At 43.3% G+C, this 18,727-nt stretch overlaps 1 protein-coding gene across 2 annotated transcripts in view; it reads left to right on the top strand.

Moving 5' to 3' along the window:
* RASGEF1B (RasGEF domain family member 1B) overlaps positions 1-9,561 on the top strand; it is a 63,782-nt gene extending 54,221 nt beyond the window's left edge. For both annotated transcript variants that reach the window (XM_058192945.1, XM_058192943.1), the window contains exons 10-14: positions 129-224; positions 1,413-1,508; positions 4,243-4,366; positions 5,625-5,697; positions 7,911-9,561. In XM_058192945.1, the coding sequence (XP_058048928.1) occupies positions 129-224; positions 1,413-1,508; positions 4,243-4,366; positions 5,625-5,697; positions 7,911-7,935 (414 nt within the window). In that variant the 3' untranslated portion in view covers positions 7,936-9,561. The remainder of the gene's footprint in view (positions 1-128; positions 225-1,412; positions 1,509-4,242; positions 4,367-5,624; positions 5,698-7,910) is intronic.
* The last annotated feature ends 9,166 nt before the right edge of the window (positions 9,562-18,727 follow it).

The following is an 18,727-nucleotide window of genomic DNA, read 5'->3' as shown; positions in this document are numbered from 1 at the left end:
GATTGCTTTGTATTGGAAATGGTCTCCCCAGATTAAAAGGTGGACTTTTATAGCAATATTTTGATGGAATTTTAGGGCTTCCGACACAAAATTCTAAGTCTCTACATTTGTACTTCTCCTTTTTCTAGCATCAAATGGACCCTTCTAGCAATTTCTACAATTACCGCACAGCCCTCCGTGGGGCAACTCAGAGATCTTTGACAGCTCACAGCAGCAGAGAGAAGGTATGGTCCAAGAAAGAGATAAATACAGGTAGTCTTTGACTTAACAACCATTTGTTTTGTGACTGTTCAAAGTTACAACGGTACTGAAAACTAGCAATAGCACTTAGACTTATCTACCGCTTCACAGTGCTTTACTGCCCGCTCTAAGTGGTTTCACAGAGTCAGCCTATTGCCACCCAACAATTTGGGCCCTCATTTTATCCACCTCAGAAGGATGGAAGGCTGAGTCAACCTTGAGCCTGGTGAGATTCGAACTGCCAAATTGCAGGCAGCCAGCAGAAGTAGCCTGCAGTACTGGACTCTAACCACTGCGCTACCGTGGTGCAAAAGAAGTGATTGATGACCAGTTTTCGCACTTAAGACCATTGTAGCATTCCCATGGTCATGTGATCAACATTTAGGCATTTGGCAACGGCATGTATTTATAATGATTGCAGTGTGCCATTGCGATGTGATCACGCTTTGTAACTTTCCCGGTCGGCCTCTGACAAGCAAAGTCAATGGGTGGGGAAGCCAATTCCCTGCATAATAACAATCGCATAATTCCGCTGCAGTGATTCACTTAATAACTGTGACAGTGAAGGTTGTAAAATGGGGCAAAACTCACTTGACTGCTTTGCTTATCAATGGAATAATCAATAGAAATTTTGGACTCAGTTTTTTATCATAAGTCATTGACTTACTTGTATTTATTTAATCTATTCATTTAATTTGGCCCCCTCACTCATCGTATGACTGGATAACACACAATGTTTGGCATACTGCAGAGATGTGGAACCATGAACCGTGGCCGGCTCAGAGATTCTGGGTCTCATGATTCTGGGAGTTCAAGTCCACAAGTCATAAAATGGCTGGCTCAGGAATTCTGGGAGTTGAAGTCCACAAGTCATAAAAAGGCCATGGTTCCCCCCCCCCCTGGCTTACTGGGGATACTAGAACTCCTAAATTATGCAGAAGTGGTGTTTGACCAGAGGGGATAGTCAAGCAAAGGATCTTCTGCTTAGCTTCAGCGATGGTCTCTCTTGTCGTATAGCTTTATGGAGCTACCTCTGTCCCAAACATGATGCAGTTCATTCCTTATTTGTCCTGAACGCGACAAAGATTCCCTCCTCCCCACCTTGTTCCAGTGACAAGTCTGTTGCTAATCTGGATTGTGGTTTCCCACCCCCCTTCCTTTTCTTCCTTTAGATTGTGATCCCATTTTTCAGCCTGCTTATCAAGGACATTTACTTCCTCAACGAGGGCTGTGCCAACCGCTTGCCCAACGGCCATGTCAATTTTGAGGTAAGTCGAGTCTGCTCAGGATTTCCAGATTTCTCTTAAACTTTAACCTCATCAAATTAAACATAGGAGCGGAAAGCCTCATCTGGAGTTTGGAATGCAGACACAGGAACTTTGTACTGGCTACATCAAGGCTTTTGACATGTTTCCTTCCCTTCCAACCATTGTTGGTTTTTTGAAGAGCCCTATCACCTCTGAGCATGTCCAAAATGCCTTGTTTTCATTGACAAAGCGCTAGTCTTTTCTTCCCCAACCCACAGAATTAAGGAATAGTCCTTAATTCACAAAATTACACACATGGCTGGAAAAAAACAGTAAAGCAACACATGCATCTAAAGGCAGAAATATTTTACCGGGAAAAATATAATAAAGGGAATATACATTTAATTATACTTGTGTTAACTGCTGCTACAACTGTGTTTGCACAGCAATGGAAAAATGAAGAGATCCCTACAGATGAAAATGTTATTAAAAAATATTAGAACGTGCAGAAATGGATAGGCTAACACTCAGAATTAAGAAGGAAGGAACTGAGTACTTTTTAACGTGGGATTTGTTTTATCAATGGCTAACCAGCAGAAACAGAAGTTAGAAACTTAAAAGCATAAGGCAATGATGGACATTAAAGATTTATTAAATTTATTAAATTGAAGATTTATTAAAACGGATGAGCAAATATTATTATGTAATTATCATTGTTATGAATATTATTGTTATTGTTATTACTATTGTTTTAAAAACAACTATACTCAGACAACACACTGTTTATATCGACATTGAATTTTTATGTTTAATATTAAAAAAAAATTTAAAAAAATATTTTAAAAAAGAATTAAGGAACAGTCCATTCTTATAGGCATGAAGAAGCAGGACGAGCAGAATTACAAAAGACAAGAGTTATAAGGGCTCCTTGGTGGTCTCTGAGCTTGGTTGTTTTCTTGCCGACATTTCTTTACCCAAACTAGGTAACGTCATCTGTACTGGAATAGGAGTGGGGTTTGCTCTCGGTTTATAATCTAGTAAATTGCCCTGTCAGTATTGGTGGGAATTGTCACGGAGGTTTCTTTGCATAGGCTGTTTATTGTTAGCTGTTGTGTCTGCGCCCCCCGAGCCGGGCCTCCTGGCAGAAAGTAACTTGGACAGTGAGGGGGAAGGGCCGTCACCGGCTTCCCTGGCTCAGCTCCAGGAGCCAGAGGCAGGCCAAGTGGAAGAGATAACGTCCCCTGACACTTTCTCCCTCCCAGGCCATGCCTCCAGATCCAGCTGATGGCAATCAGGCCTGGCTGGACCCTAGGTTCCGTAGGCAGGAGACGCAGGAACAACAGAAGCAGGGGTGGGGCAGGCCTAGGAAGTGCTGAGTCATGGAGCCACACCCCACAGGATATAAAGGCAGCAAGAACTGCTGTGCCTCTTCGTAGCAGGCAAATCAACTGATTAACTAAGAGCTGAAGTTTGTTCCTGGGTGACTCATCGGCGTCAAGGGAGATAACAGAGACACTTGGCAGACGCTCACTATTTTGCTGCCAGAGCTGATAGTGCCGGCTAATTAAGCCATCACTTGGACGGAGGCAAAGGGCGGACAGAATAGTTAGCTATGTATCATAGGCTAACAAACTAATAATAAACAGCCAAATAACCTTTAGACTAACCCCCCCTACAACACCAACTGAATAATTCACTAGAATATAAATTGAGAACAAACCCAACTCCCTTTTAGCATTGATGATGTTACTAGGGTGGCAGAGGTGGTTTCACTTACCTTTACCACCGGTTCGCCGAGTGCACGCTCGCTTTGTGCGCACGCACACTGTCTGCGCATATGCCCGGCCTTCTGCACATGAGCTGTTCTGTCCCCCCTCGCCTCCATCCGAGTGATGGCTTAATTAGCCGGCACTATCAGCTCTGGCAGCAAAATAGCGTGCGTCTGCCAAGTGTCTCTGTTATCTCCCTTGATGCCGATGAGTCACCCAGGAACAAACAGTACTTCAGCTCTAGTTAAGCAGTTGATTTGCCTGCTACGAAGAGGCATAGCAGCCCTCGCTGGTTTTATATCCTGTGGGGTGTGGGTCCATGACTCAGCACTTCCTAGGCCTGCCCCACCCCTGCTTCTGTTGTTCCTGCGTCTCCTGCCTACGAAACCTAGGGTCCAGCCAGGCCTGATTGCCATCAGCTGGGTCTGGAGGCGTGGCCTGGGGGGGAGAAAGAGTCAGGAGACGGAGGCCTCGTTATCACTTCCACCTGGCCTGCCTCTGGCTCCTGGAGCTGAGCCAGGGAAGCCGGTGCTCCCGAGGTAAGTCCTGATGGCCCTTCCCCCTCACTTTCCAAGTCACTTTCTGGCAGGGGGCCCGGCTCGGGGGGTGCAGACACAACATGAGCTTTGCTCACTCGCGCACCTTCCATGCATGTACCCAGCCTCGAAAATATGCCTAAATAGCATGACTTGGAGCCGGGGCAGGTAAGTGGCCTTGCGACCACCACTACTGGTTCGCCTGAATCTGTGCAAACCAGCTGAACACCATCTCTGTAGGGTGGGTAATGAAACGTCTACAAGAAAACAACCAAGCTCAGAGAGCACCAAGCATCATGTCAACCCTAAGCTGCAAATATTCTCCTTTATTGCAACAGTTTAGTGACCTGTCCTTCTGAAACAGAGCAATCAACCCTATTGCCTTGTTTTAATGGATCCCTTTTACCTGCTTAGCTCATGTGCTTTCCCTGTTTTGTTCATTCCTTGCAGAAGTTTTGGGAATTGGCTAAACAAGTGAGTGAGTTTATGACCTGGAAGCAAGTGGAATGTCCTTTTGAGAGGGACCGGAAAATCCTTCAGTACCTGCTCACCATTCCAATTTTCAGTGAGGACGGTAAGAGAAGAACACCTGTCATTGTTCTGCATGTCCCAAAAGTGCTTTTTTCAAGAGGCAACTGGGCTTCCTTGTTTTTCTTTAAAGACGTTTTGCTGCTCATCCAAGGAGCTTCTTCAGCTCTGACTGGATGGTAAGGAATGGAAGGATTTATGGAATGGAATCCTTCCGTTCCCTACCATCCAGTCAGAGCTGAAGGAACTTCTTGGATGAGAAGCGGAACGTCTTCAAAGAAAAACGAGGAAGTCCAAGTTTCCTCTTGGAAAAACCATGGCCCGGAGGACTGAGAATCTCCGTAGACGTGTTCAACGTGTTGTATATGACAGCTATGTGGATACACAGTGTGATATGTAATTGCCTACTTATACTTTCCCTCTGACTTCCAATGCCAGAGGCTGTGGCACAGATGGAAGCAACGGGTGGAAACTAATCAAGGGGGGAACCAACCTTGAACTAAGGAGAAATTTCCTGACAGAACAATTAACCAGTGGAACGACTTGCCTCCAGAAGTTGTGGGTGCTCCATCCCTGGGGTTTTTTAAAAAGAGATTGGAAAGCCGTTTGTCTGAAAGGGAGAAGGAGGAAGCAGCTAACATCAGGGGTGGGTTGCTGGGAGTTCGCAGGGGTTCGGGAGAACCTCTAGCTAAGATTCTGTGCAGTTCAGAGAACCCCCAAATCCCACTCCTGGTTGGCCTCACCACGTCCACCACACCACGCCCCTCCCAGGAATCCCCATGCGGCCCAGGGAGGGTGAAAAACGGGCCTACTGGAAGTTCGAGAAGGCCAGAATAGGCCTGTTTCTGGCCTCCAGATGGCCACCGGAGCCTGGGGAGGCTGTTTTCTCCCTCCCGGAGGCTCAAAAAAAGCCTCTGGAGCCCTTGGAGGGCAAAAATGCCTCCCCCCCCCGGAGCAAGAGCCCAAGTAGGCCACGCCCATCATGGCCATGCTCACCCAGCAACTGGGCAGAGAACCCCTTGCTAAAATTTTTGAAGCCCACCCCTGGCTAACATGTCTTCCACTCCTTCCGGATAAGAATAATGAGGATGTTCATAAGAACCTTGAATCTCACTTATGAGCTATTACGTGCACTCCAGTTCACGCAAGCTTTTAACCCCATTAGAAATGAGAAAATTATTTCCCCTGAAGACCCCTGAGGGCCACAGATTTGAAAAGATACGGCGTTGCTGTGTCACAGGGAACTTAATTCAAGGCACGAGAAGATGTCTGTAATGCTCCTCTTTGCTTTCTTCTGCTTGTAGCACTTTATTTGGCCTCGTATGAAAGTGAAGGTCCAGAGAATCACATTGAAAAAGACAGGTGGAAGACACTCAGGTAAGTGCTTGAAGGTTTCCACTGTCTGTAAACAGGCTGAATGTTTCTTCTTGCATTTGAACTCCTTGCTACCAATGTTTTTTGTTTTTCCTGTTGGGAGAACAATAGCGATAGCGTTTAGACTTATATACCACTTCATAGTGCTTTACAGCACTCTCTTAAGGGGTTTACAAATGTCAGCATATTGGGGGTCCTTGTTTTGTCACCCTGAGAAAGATGGACAGCTGAGTCAACCTCGAGCCGGTCAGGATCGAACTGCTGGCATGTGGCAGTTAGCTTGCAATACTGCATTCTAACCACTGCGCCGCCACAGCTGTTTATAGGAGCCATGGCTCTTTATCCTCTTTATAGAATAAGAAATATATATATATATATATATATATATACATACATACATATACATATACATATACACATACATATATATATATATATATTTGTTTTCTGAGGTTTTCACGGGTGTTTGTATATAGGTTTTTGTTTGTTCGGGTTTTCTCCCGTGTAAAATTGGAAGTGTCTTGGCGACGTTTCGACGAAGTCTCATTCGTCATCTTCAGGCTTCAGCTTCGTGCCTACCAGCCATTTGGAAACCCACCCTTATTGACAAACGAGTCCCTAACACGAGGAATGACACCAGACCCACACTCACAAGGTCCACACAGGATGTCACCACCGCACATCCACCCAGAAAGCAGACCCAAACCCACACTGATCATGAAGCACGACCAAGGACCAGAAGCCAGACCACAGCTGCAACATTAGCCATTTCAAACCCCTCCAATCCATTCATGCAGCAGACTGACACCCACTATGAAGATGTAGCACGACCACAAAGCCAAACAACAGCTATGCAGCTCACCAGCTCAAATCCCCCTGCAGCACAGACTAGACTGAGCACAACCAAGCCCCCACCAACACAGGACACACCCCCAGCCAATCAGAGCACAGAAAACCCCCCATCCAATCAGAGCACAGCCAAGCTCCCACCCAATCAGTTCAAATCCCCACTAGCAGTTAAAAGGAAGAAACAGTGCGATCACACATTGCTCCCAGAAGCACGAAGCTGAAGCCTGAAGATGACGAATGAGACTTCGTCGAAACGTCGCCAAGACACTTCCAATTTTACACGGGAGAAAACCCGAACAACCAAAGACCTATATTTTTTGCTTTAGACAAGTATTCCTCGACTTACAGCCATTCACTTAGGGACCGTTCGAAGATACAACAGCACTGAAAAAAGTGACTTACGACCATTTTTCACATGTAAGACCATTGTAGCACCACCACCCCAGGGTCACATTATCAAAATTCAGACATTTGGCAACTGATATATAATAATAATAATAATAATAATAATAATAATAATAATAATAATAATAATAATAATAATAATAATAGCAACAACAACAACAACAACAGAGTTGGAAGGGACCTTGGAGGTCTTCTAGTCCAATCCCCTGCCCAGGCAAGAAACCCTACACCACTTCAGACCAATGGTTATCCAACATTGCGCCTCTGGTGGCGCAACAGGCTAATGCAGCCTATTATTAACAGCAACTGCTTGCAATATTGCAGGTTCAAGTCCCACCAGGCCCAAGGTTGACTCAGCCTTCCATCCTTTATAAGGTGGGTAAAATGAGGACCCAGATTTTTGGGGGGCAATAAGATGACTTTGTATATAGTATACAAATGGATGAAGACTATTGCTTGACATAGTGTAAGCTGCCCTGAGTCTTTGGAGAAGGGCAGGATATAAATGCAAAAAAAAAACAACAACAACACATTTTCTTAAAAATTTCCAGTGTTGGAGCATTTACAACTTCTGCATGTATTTATGACGGTTGCCATGTCCCAAGGTCATGTGATCCCCTTTGGCGGGGACCAGCAAAGGCAATGAGGAAGCCAGATTAACGACTGTGTTACTAATTTAAAAAAAACTGCAGTGACTCACTTAACAGCTGTGGCAAGAAAGGTCATAAAATGGGCCAAAACTCAAAACTGTTTAGCAACTAATTTAGAAATTTCGAGCTCAGCTGTTGGTCGTAAGTCGAGGACTACCTGTACACCTTTCTCTTAAAGCATGCAGACTGGCCCTGATGGCAGTTCAGATGAATGCAGGACTTACCGTTGGCTAAGCAGTCGGCCAACTCACATGAGTGTCTGCTTGATGTCCTAATGGAAGGTCTTCCTTCTCTGTTTGACTTCTCTTCTAGGTCCACACTTCTGGGACGAGGTTAACGCATGACTGGGTGCTTTCCACAGTTGCTGCTATGATCTTGACATGGGTTCTTAGGATGAAGGCCATGGCTGAGGTCGCTTATTTATTTACCCATCCCTCCTCTCCTCCTCTTGACGACCAAGAGGCGCGTTTTTAAGTTATGAGAGCTAAATAAGTTGGTGAAGAGCAAGTCGGGACATGATGCTGAGAAGAAAGCCAAGCTGACATGACGTCAGCCAAGGCAGCTTCCTCCTACCCACTGACTGTCAGATGAAACGGCCAGTTGGGTGGCGTGCGGTTGATCAAAGAGACTCCAGTGAAGAAAGCCTTTTGAAGATCTTGAGTCTACTGTGAATCATTTTGAAGCACCTGATGGGATTTCTCCCCCTCCCCTCCTTCCTCATCCCATCCCGCCTGCAAACTCCACTCATCAGACTTCTGGTACTTCCACACCTGGATTCCAAGTAGAACTTCCCTTCGATCTATCCAAGGCCAACTGGACTGTTTCAGATGCCACATAAGCTGAGGAAGATTTTTGCTGGTGTGATTCTAGGAACTCTTGCATTTTTCCCTTGAGGGGATCATGGCTCATGACGCAGTGTTGTTGCGCGGTTCCTAAGATGTTCAGCTATTTATTATGAAAAGGGGCCCAAGTGCTCTGGATTTTTATTTGTTTGTTTGTTAGTTAGTTTGCGAGTTAGCTGCTGGTTGGCCAACTCAAGACTAGGCATTATTTGGAAGTTTAAAATATTAAGTTCAGCAATAGCGCTAGGAGAAGCAGAGGCTTAGAACAGTAGGTAGCAAATGTAGCTAGACTATGTAGAAATTCACCCTTCCAATCCCTTCCTCTTCAATGTACTATTGTGCTGTTTTGTCATCTGGGCACATCTGCGCTACAAAGCCATCCGAATTAGGCATGAAACCAGTTTCATTCTGTGACTTTCTCCAACGAGCCTGAGAAATTTTGGATGGAAATCCGAGTTCAATTTTGAAAGAAAGACCTCGTTGGACTAAAGTGGGAACTCCAGCTTTTGAGGTCGTTCATCGATTGGGACCTCTAAACTGGCTTATTATAGAATGTTTTATTTCCAAAAACTCATTCGTTGGAGAGTCAGAATAATAAAAGAGAGGTTTGAAACTGGCTTTACATTCTGTAATGTAGACTTTCCCAAAATGTCTGTACTTTTCTGCGTCTTTTTCTCCACTCTCTATATTATTGAATTATTTGGTTTTGTTTTCTTCTCGAGAGGGGTGGAAAAAACCCCTGCTGGGATTGTAGGTAGATATAAATTATGATTTTGCAGGGTTTTATTTAAGTGTGCGGAAATAATACCCGATCTAATAATGCTAATTTAAACTCTGAAATCCTACAGACCCATTGAAAGTTTCTCCTAGCTGAGTCACTAACTATAAACTCCACGGTTTGTTTGTTTTTTGCTTCAAGAACCTCTAAAAATTGCTTTGACTATGAAACAAGTCCTGTTATGTCAGTAGTAGCTCTGAATGCTTAATCCCCATATTGCCCTCCCCTCAAAATTCTGAAAAATGAAAAGAACCCCCAGTCCATTAACAAGTGATATCCAGAAAAGGGATTTGTATGAGATATGCTATTCCTCAAAATTAATAATAAATAAAAATACATCGTTTGATTGTTCTTCATTTCTTGCAACTTGTGGTTTTGTCAGTGAATTTGCGCATAAGGTCCAGTAACACCTACAATCTCATCTTACAACAATTCATTTAGTGACCATTTGAAGTTAACACTGAAAAAAAGTGACTTATGACCGTTGGTCACACTTACGACCGTTGCAGCATCCCCATGGTCACGTGATCAAAATTCAGACCCTTGGCAACTGACTCATATTTATGATGGTTGCAGAGTCCAGGGGTCATGTGATCCTCTTTTGCGACTTTCTGAGAAGCAAAGTCAATGGGGGAAGCTAGATTCTCTTAATCCTGTTACTAACTTACCAGTGATTCACTTAACTGTGGCAAGAAAGGTCACAATGCAAATGTTACTTAGCAAATGTTTCGGCTGGCTACAGAAATTTTGGTCGTAAGTTGAAGACTATCTGTGACCATCAAGGCGCAACCAATACAGATATTATTCCTAAATTGCATGCTGGCACCACCTTGAATGGAAGGGAATAACATTTAGATTTAACCACAATGTCTTTTTAAAATTCTCTAATCTCTGTTCTCTTAATCCCACTGCACGACTCTTTCAGAAGTAATAATAATAATAATAATAGTAATAACAGAGTTGGAAGGGACCTTAGAGGTCTTCTAGTCCAATCCCCTGCCCAGGCAGGAAATCCTACACCATTTCAGACAAATGGTTATCCAACATTTTCTTAAACATTTCCGGTGTTGGAGCATTCACAACTTCTGGAGGCAAGTTGTTCCACTGATTAATTGTTCTAACTGTCAGGAAATTTCTCCTTAGTTCTAAGTTGCTTCTTTCCTTGATCAGTTTCCACCCATTGCTTCTTGTTCTACCCTCAGGTGCTTTGGAGAATAGTTTGACTCCCTCTTCTTTGTGGCAACCCCTGAGATAGTGATGTGAAGTGATTCAGCTTTCCAGCATTGTTTTATCAAGTAGATGTGAATTTAAAAGGCTGCATGTTTTAATTAACTTGGCTATTAAAACTCTCCATTAACTCAATAGCATTCATGCGTGTCATTCGTTGGGCAACGTTAATTACTTTTTAACATTACTGGTTTTAGAAATCTGCTGAAAGCAAGGAATTTTTGTCTTTTTGCAGCTGACACCTGCTCCTCTGCGTTAATGCACTTACCTTACTAAAAAAAAAATTCCCTCTTTTTTCAAATGGATTGAGATTATGAGATGCAAATTTGAGAAACCATGGCTGACTGCTTCTTGCAAATGAGGTTACTCTATTAACTTGCAATAATGCATCACTTTTAAACTATTCCCACTGACAGGAATTCTTTGACAGGATTACGTGCCCACACATTTTGTTTTAATTATAATAGTGATTTTATTAAAAATTACACGTACAATGATAAAAATGAATACCAAAAAAAGAAAAAGCGCCAAAAATGAAAAAAAAAGGAATGTAGTAAAGAAAAAGAAAAATATATAAAGAAATGGCTTCCCGCTTCATCACAAGTTTAAACAATTTTAGTAACTAAACACCTTCACTTAAAATACCACCTCTCCTGAAAATCCATTTTCTTATTTATAAACAAATTCTTAAAATCTCATCATGTCAAGGCTGATGAGCAAAAGTCCATTATTAAGGATTACCAAAGATAACAACATATCTTTTTAACCTTGACCAAATAAACACATTTTCTATGCCTTCGTTTTACTTTTAAAAATCTCAAGTCTTTAATCCCTTCAAATAACATCCTAAAACCTGATTTCTTTTCTTTTTTATTTTGTCGCTTCTCGACAAAATTCTTCAAAGTTTACCAAGCCTCTTTTGTGAATCCAATAGAGATAGTCCTCGACTTACAACCCCCAACTGAGACTGGAATTGGCATTAAGTGAGGCAGTTAAGTAAGCTCTACCCAATTTTACAATCACTTTTTTTGACACAGTTGTTAGGTGAACTGCTGTCGTCATTAAGCAAAGCACGTGGTTGTTAAGCAAATCTGGTTTCTCCTATTGATCATGCTTTTGGAAAGCAGCTGGGAAAGTCACACATGGTGAGCACATGACCTCAAGATGCTGTGGCCATTTCAAATACAAGCTGGTTGCTAAGCACCCACATTTTGGTCATGTGACTCTGTGTGGGGGCATTTTAAATAAATGCTGGTTGCTAAGCGCCCACATTTTGATCATGTGACCGTGGTATGCTGTGAAAGTTACCATTGTGTATGCGCCCCCTGAGCTGGGCCCCCTGCCAGAAAGTGACTCAGAAAGTGAGGGGGAAGGGCCATCAGGACTTACCTCTGGAGCACCGACTTCCCTGGCTCAGCTCCAGGAGCCAGAGGCAGGCCAGGTGGAGGAGATAACGAGGCCTCCATCCCCTGACTCTCCCCCCCCAGGCCACGCCTCCAGACCTGGCTGATGGCAATCAGGCCTGGCTGGATCCCAGGTTTCGGCGATACGACAGGCGACTACAACAAAGGAAGGGGTGTGGCAGGCCTAGAGAGTGCTGAGTCACGAAGCCACACCCTACAGAGTATAAAAGCAGCCCTGGCTGCTCTTCTGCTCCATGATGAGCAAAAATTGAGCTGAACTATTTGACTCATGGAGAAGTGAGCTGAACTGTTTGACTCGTGGAGAATTGAGCTGAACCTTCGGCCTGGATTGCTGACTTCTTGGTTGCCCGGCAACCCCAAGATAAGGGAGACTTTGGCAGGCAGCTGCAGATTCCCTGCCAGGACTGATAGCAGCTGTGAACTCAATTACTGACTCGTTTAGCCAGCTCACGTGGCTGAGGCTGGGAGGGGACAGAACAGTTACAAGCACAAGAACCAGTTGTACTTTTCCAGTACCATTGTAACTTTGAACCATCACTAAACAAATGGTTTTAAGTCAAGGAATGCTTGTATAGGAAAATAATTCAGATTAGTTTTGTATGTTATTCTTAACCCTTTTAATTAATGGCAGTGTGCAGCACCTGCCAAAAAAGCCAACACAGTTCTGGGCTGCATAAATAGAGGGATAGAATCAAGATCACATGAAGAGTTAATACCATTTTATAATGCCTTGGTAAGGCCACACTTGGAATACTGCATTCCAGTTTTGGTCACCACGATGTAAAAAAAGATGCTGAGACACTAGAAAGACTGCAGAGAAAAGCAACAATTAGGGGACTGGAGGCTAAAACATATGAAGAACGGTTGCAGGAACTGGGTATGTCTAGTTTGATGAAAAGAAGGACTAGGGGAGACATGATAGCAGTGTTCCAATATCTCAGGGGCTGCCACAAAGAAGAGGGAGTCAAGCTATTCTCCAAAGCACCTGAGGGCAGGAAAAAGAAGCAATGGGTGGAAACTAATCAAGGAGAGAAGCAACTTAGAACTAAGGAGAAATTTCCTGACAGTCAGAACAATTAATCACTGGAATTGCTTGGCGCCAGAAGTTGTGGATGCTCCAACACTGGAAATTTTTAATATGTTATTGGATAATCATTTTTCTGAAGTGGTGTAGGGTTTCCTGCCTGGGCAGGGGGTTGGACTAGAAGACCTCCAAGGTCCCTTCCAACTCTGTTATTCTATTCTAATTATTGGGACATTGGCTGTTTTCTTTTTTATGTCCAGTGTAACAACTTTTCCCATGTCATTCTTGTAACCTGTTTTTATTTTTTAAATCTACTTTTAATCCAGTTTCAATCTTGTCAGGTAAAACTCATTCCTTTTCCATAACATCTTTTAAATACAGTCTCTCTATAGATGCAAACAATCCTACAATTAACTTCTGGGTCCACTGTTTGAAAACATCCTTCAATACGTCCAAAGTTGAAATATTTTGTCCCATTCTCCATTAGTAAGTCAAATTTAAGTTCTTTTCCTTTAACTGTAATCTTTAGTTTCTTCAACTTGCCTCTAGTATTCAACCTTCAAATTCCTACCCTATCATGTTTTTTTTTCCAATGGAATTCAAAACAAGCATTTCCCCAGCCAGCAAGATTCTTATTTATTAATTCCAAAAGCTTATTTCAAACACATCTGGACCTTTAGTCCATTTGTAATGTTCCAAAATCAAAGTTCTAATTGCTTTAAAAAAAATTCTTGGACTTGCGTTTAAAACTTCTTTCGCTTTCACTGAGGATTGAAGATAGTTCATCCCATGTTCTCAGACGTTTTAATTCAAAACCTAATAACTAAAAAGAAGTTAACAAGCAATTAAAACAAAAACAAAAAACAATAGGACAGGAACGGTAGGCACACCCCTTATGGTCCTCTTAGGAATGGGGTGAGGTCAATAGTAGAAAGTTTTTGGTTGAAGCTTTTAGGATTATGGGAAGAGACCACAGAGTCAGGTAAAGTATTCCAAGCACTGATGATTCTGTTACAGAAGTCATATTTTCTGCAATCTAGATTAAAGCGGTTGACATTAAGTTTAAATCTATTAGTTGCTCTAGTATTATTGCAATTAAAGCTGAAGTAGTCTTTGACAGGAAGGACATTACAATAGATGATTCTGTGAGTTAAGCTTAGGTCTTGTTGAAGGTGACGGAGTTCCAAGTTTTCTAAGCCTAGGATTTCAAGTCTGGTGGGATAAGGTATTTTGTTGTTTTCAGAGGAATGGAGAACTCTTCTTGTAAAATATTTCTGGACACGTTCAATTGTATTGATGTCAGAGATGTGGTGAGGGTTCCAAACTGGCGAGCTGTATTCTAGAATTTGTCTTGCAAATGTTTTATATGCTCTGGTCAAAGTTCAGATGCTTGGCCAACTGATTCATATTTATGACGCTTGCACTGCCCTGGGGTTATGTGATCCCCTTTGGTGACCTTATGACAAGCAAAGTCAACGATGAAGCCAAATTCAGTTAACAGCCGTATTACTAACTTAACAACTGCACGGATTCACGTAATAATTGTGGCAAGAAAGGTGGTAAAATGGGGCAAAACTCAACAACTGTCTCGCTTAGTAACAGAAATGTGGGGCTCAAGTCGTAAGTCGAGGACTACCCGTATGCACACTGAAGGTGCCGACCGTGGTTTGAGTTAGATCCCTCATCTCTCAGACTTCTAAACCAGGGCTCTCCAACCTTGGCAACTTTAAGACTTGTTGTTGTGTCTTGCCCGCCCTCAGAGCAGCCGGGGCCTTCTTACCTGCTCCCCAACACTGAGGAATGTATGCCTCTGGCCCAAGTCCTGGCTCCATGCCCCCACAAACTGCAGAAGAAGGAGCATCTCCCTGCCCCAGCCCTGACTCCATGCCCAGGCAAACGGAGCAGCTAGACCCCTCCCCCTCCTCCACAGCAGGTGAGCCTGAGGAGGGTTTACTCCCAACAACAGCTGATTGGAGTGACCCTCGCATCAGAAGATTGGAGAGGCGGAGGCAACAGAGGGAAGGGAGGGGCAGGCCTTAATGAGTGCTGAGTCATGGAGCCACACCCCATGGCCTATATAAAGGAGCTACTTTCTGGCAGCCTCTGAGTCAGGCAAAAGTCCAACTTATCTTGCTGAAGTCACTTACTGGTCTCCTGCCTGCTCTGAGGACTTTGCTAGGACTTTGGGCAGAGCTGCAGAGGCAAGCCTGATTCGGATTTCCCGGACCCAGCCGTCAGCGGAGGAGTGGGACACGACACTTGTGGACTTCAACTCCCAGAATTCCACAGCCAGCAAAGAACCGTGCCAATATGATATATCCAATAAGACTATTCTTTGCCTGGGAGTTTTGCTTGCTATGGATGTATTGGAACCCTGACATCTAGTGCATCGTACTACAAATCATGTTGATTTTGTATCTTGTGCTATTTTCACAATGACCTCATGTTCCATGGGACATGAACTGTCCCTTCTGCAGATGTTCCTATAGCATGTTCAATTCTACCTTCTGTTCAAATTACCTTGATTACAAGCCCTTTAGAATCAGCATTCTGCGCTAGGTTTGGATATGAGCAGAATGCGGATTTTTTTGTGTTTTTTTTTACATTTATATCCCGCCCTTCTCCGAAGACTCAGGGCGGCTTACATTGTATAAGGCAATAGTCTCATTCTATTTGTATATTTATATACAAAGTCAACTTATTGCCCCCCCAACAATCTGGGTCCTCATTTTACCTACCTTATAAAGGATGGAAAGCTAAGTCAACCTTGGGCCTGGTGGGACTAGAACTTGCAGTAATTGCAGGCAGCTGTGTTTAATAACAGGCTTCTTACAGCCTGAGCCACACCGCGGCCACACCGCGGATTCTGAAGGACTTGTGATAATGACACTTCAGGGATCACGTGAAGTGTTAATACCACTTTATAATGCCTTGGTAAGGCCACACTTGGAATATTGCATTCAGTTTTGGTCGCCACGATGTAAAAAAGATGTTGAGACTCTAGAAAGAGTGCAGAGAAGAACAACAAAGATGATTAGGGGACTGGAGGCTAAAACATATGAAGAACGGTTGCAAGAACTCGGTATGCCTAGTTTAGTGAAAAGAAGGACTAGGGGAGACATGATAGCAGTATTCCAATATCTCAGGGGTTGCCACAAAGAAGAGGGAGTCAAACTATTCTCCAAAGCACCTGAGGGTAGAAAAAGAAGCAATGGGTGGAAACTAATGAAGGAGAGATGCAACTTAGAACTAAGGAGAAATTTCCTGACAGTTAGAACAATTAATCAGTGGAACAACTTGCCTCCAGAAGTTGTAAATGCTCCAACACTGGAAATTTGTCTGAAGTGGTGTAGGGTTTCCTGCCTGGGCAGGGGGTTGGACTAGAAGACCTCTAAGGTCCCTTCCAATTCGGCTGTTTTTTATTTTTATTTATTTATTTATTTATTTTGTCACAACATCATATAAAAAGATTATATAGTATATAAACATATATATGAGTAAATATTAGGAGGTATAAGCATATATATATATTGTTGTTGTTGTTATTATTATTATTATCAATGACATTTTTATGAATGGCAAGATATGCAGAATCACACTCTTTAGTTCTCAATCCATCAGCCGTCCCTCCTGTGCAAACTAGATTCTTTTCTTGCCTTTAAATGAAGTGGGATTGAAATACCACATTCTAACCACTGCACCACCAGGGCTCTTAAAAGTTATGTCGATTCAATAGTTGAAAAGAAGTTAAGCAAAAGTAAATCATGGCTCTTAATAGCTGAAATCGGAGCTTTGTTCTCTCAAGGCTACAGATACTGGGCAAAAACAATCTTTGCATTCTTTCCTCCCAGTTCCAGTTCAAAGGAGAAAAGAATTTTGGAGAAATTCTCGTGGGTGGGATGTGGTGTCCTTGTACTTTTTGCCATGAGTTGGCCAAAGAAATATTTTTCATTGTACAATTATCTCTCCACGATCTGTAGCTTCTTTGGCTTTTGAACTAATTCCCAAGAGGAGACATTCTTTCTGCACCAACTCAGAAAGCTCAAACTGCCCAAGGAGCTGCTGATCCAGTTCTATATAGGAATTATTGAGTCTGTCATCTGCACCTCTGTAACTGTCTGGTTTGGTTCTTCAACCCAACAAGACAGACACAGACTTCAGAAGATAATTAAAAGAAGCAATGGCTACCAACCTGCCTTCCATTGAGGATCTGTATACTGCACAAGTCAAAAAGAGGACTGTGAAAATATTTACAGACCCCTCACATCCTGGACATAAACTGCTTCAACTCCTACCCTCAAAACGACGCTATAGAGCACTGCACACCAGAACAACTAGACACAAGAACAGTTTTTTCCCGAAAAACTTTAGCAGCATCACTCTGCTAAACAAATAATTCCCTCAACACTGTCAAACTATTTACTAAATCTGCACTACTATTAATCTTCTTATCGTTCCCATCTCCCATCTACTTCTATTTATGACTGTATGAGGGTAACTTTGTTGCTTGTATCCTTACGATTTATATTGATATTGTTTCCTGATTGCTTATTTTGAACCCTATGACTATCATTAAGTGTTGTACCTTATGATTCTTGACGAATGTATCTTTTCCTTTATGTACACTGAGAGCGTATGCACCAAGACAAATTCCTTGTGCGTCCAATCACACTTGGTCAATAAACTATTCTATTCTATTCTATCCACATATCTGTGGGGAGGGCAGAGGAAGACAACGGAGAAATGGGCCAATGATCATCATGATCTCCGTGTGCAAATTCTGTGAAGGGTATGAGACTTTGCATGAAGACATCAGGACACAAATGGCACCATCTATATCAGGAAGGTCTTTCTCTCATGTATTTGGATACAAACAACCCTTTAGAAATGTCTTCTAAGCTCCTGCCTCTTAAAAATTGCTTCTCCTGGAGACGTTTAGAGAAAGGATGCCTCCAATTTCTCAGCTCAGAAATTTGGCAAATTTTGACTGTCTGTCCACACAAAGCCCTGGATACCTCCTGTTGTGATTCATCCTCCCTCCTCTCCTCAGCCGGCCCCTCCCGTCTCCAGCCGGGCCTTTTATCAGACTCCGAGTCTGATAATGAAGATGAACGGCCTGTCATGCCTCCAGCCCCCGGCCCTGGCAGACTCCGAGTCTGATAATGAAGATGAACGGCCTGTCATGCCTCCAGCCCCCGGCCCTGGCCCCATGCCCGGGAGGATTCCAGGAGTGAAAGGAGAAGTCCATTAAACCTCACTCATACAGCGTGTGTTCCTTTGACTCAGCCTTCAGAGCAGGAAGCCAGCCAGGTGCTGGAATTACTCGGGCCTACTCCCTCTGACCCCTCCCTTTCCCAGACACTGACAGCAGATCCAGCTGAAAACAATTCAGAGTGGGAGGACCCTCGCTTCCAGAGATCTGAGAGGCGACGCCAGCAGAAGGAAGGGTGGGGCAGACCTGGATAAATGCTGAGACATGGAGCCACACCCCACAGCCTATATAAAGGACCTGCTTTTGGCATTCCAACCTTGAGTCAAGCAAAGTCTTATCTAGTTTGCTGATATCAGACTCTATCGCTGAAGTCACAACTTGGACTCCTGCCTGCCCTGATAAACCTCGAAGGAACTTGGCAAGCTGCAAAGGCTTCGTTGCCAAGTTTGTTACGGACTTCCTTGATTCGTTCGTCGGAGTGGGAGTGGGACACGACACCTCCATAACGTTATGGTTCTCGACATATGAACATTTAACAAATGATATTGACATTTAACAAATGATTTGAAGTTAAAAAAGTGACTTGCAACCCATTCGCAAAGTTACAAATGCAAGCCAGTGG

Source organism: Ahaetulla prasina, chromosome 8 (genome assembly GCF_028640845.1).
Source record: "Ahaetulla prasina isolate Xishuangbanna chromosome 8, ASM2864084v1, whole genome shotgun sequence".
NCBI lineage: Eukaryota > Metazoa > Chordata > Lepidosauria > Squamata > Colubridae > Ahaetulla > Ahaetulla prasina.
Note: the sequence above shows the minus strand (reverse complement) of the source record. Positions and strands in the feature narration are given on the sequence as shown.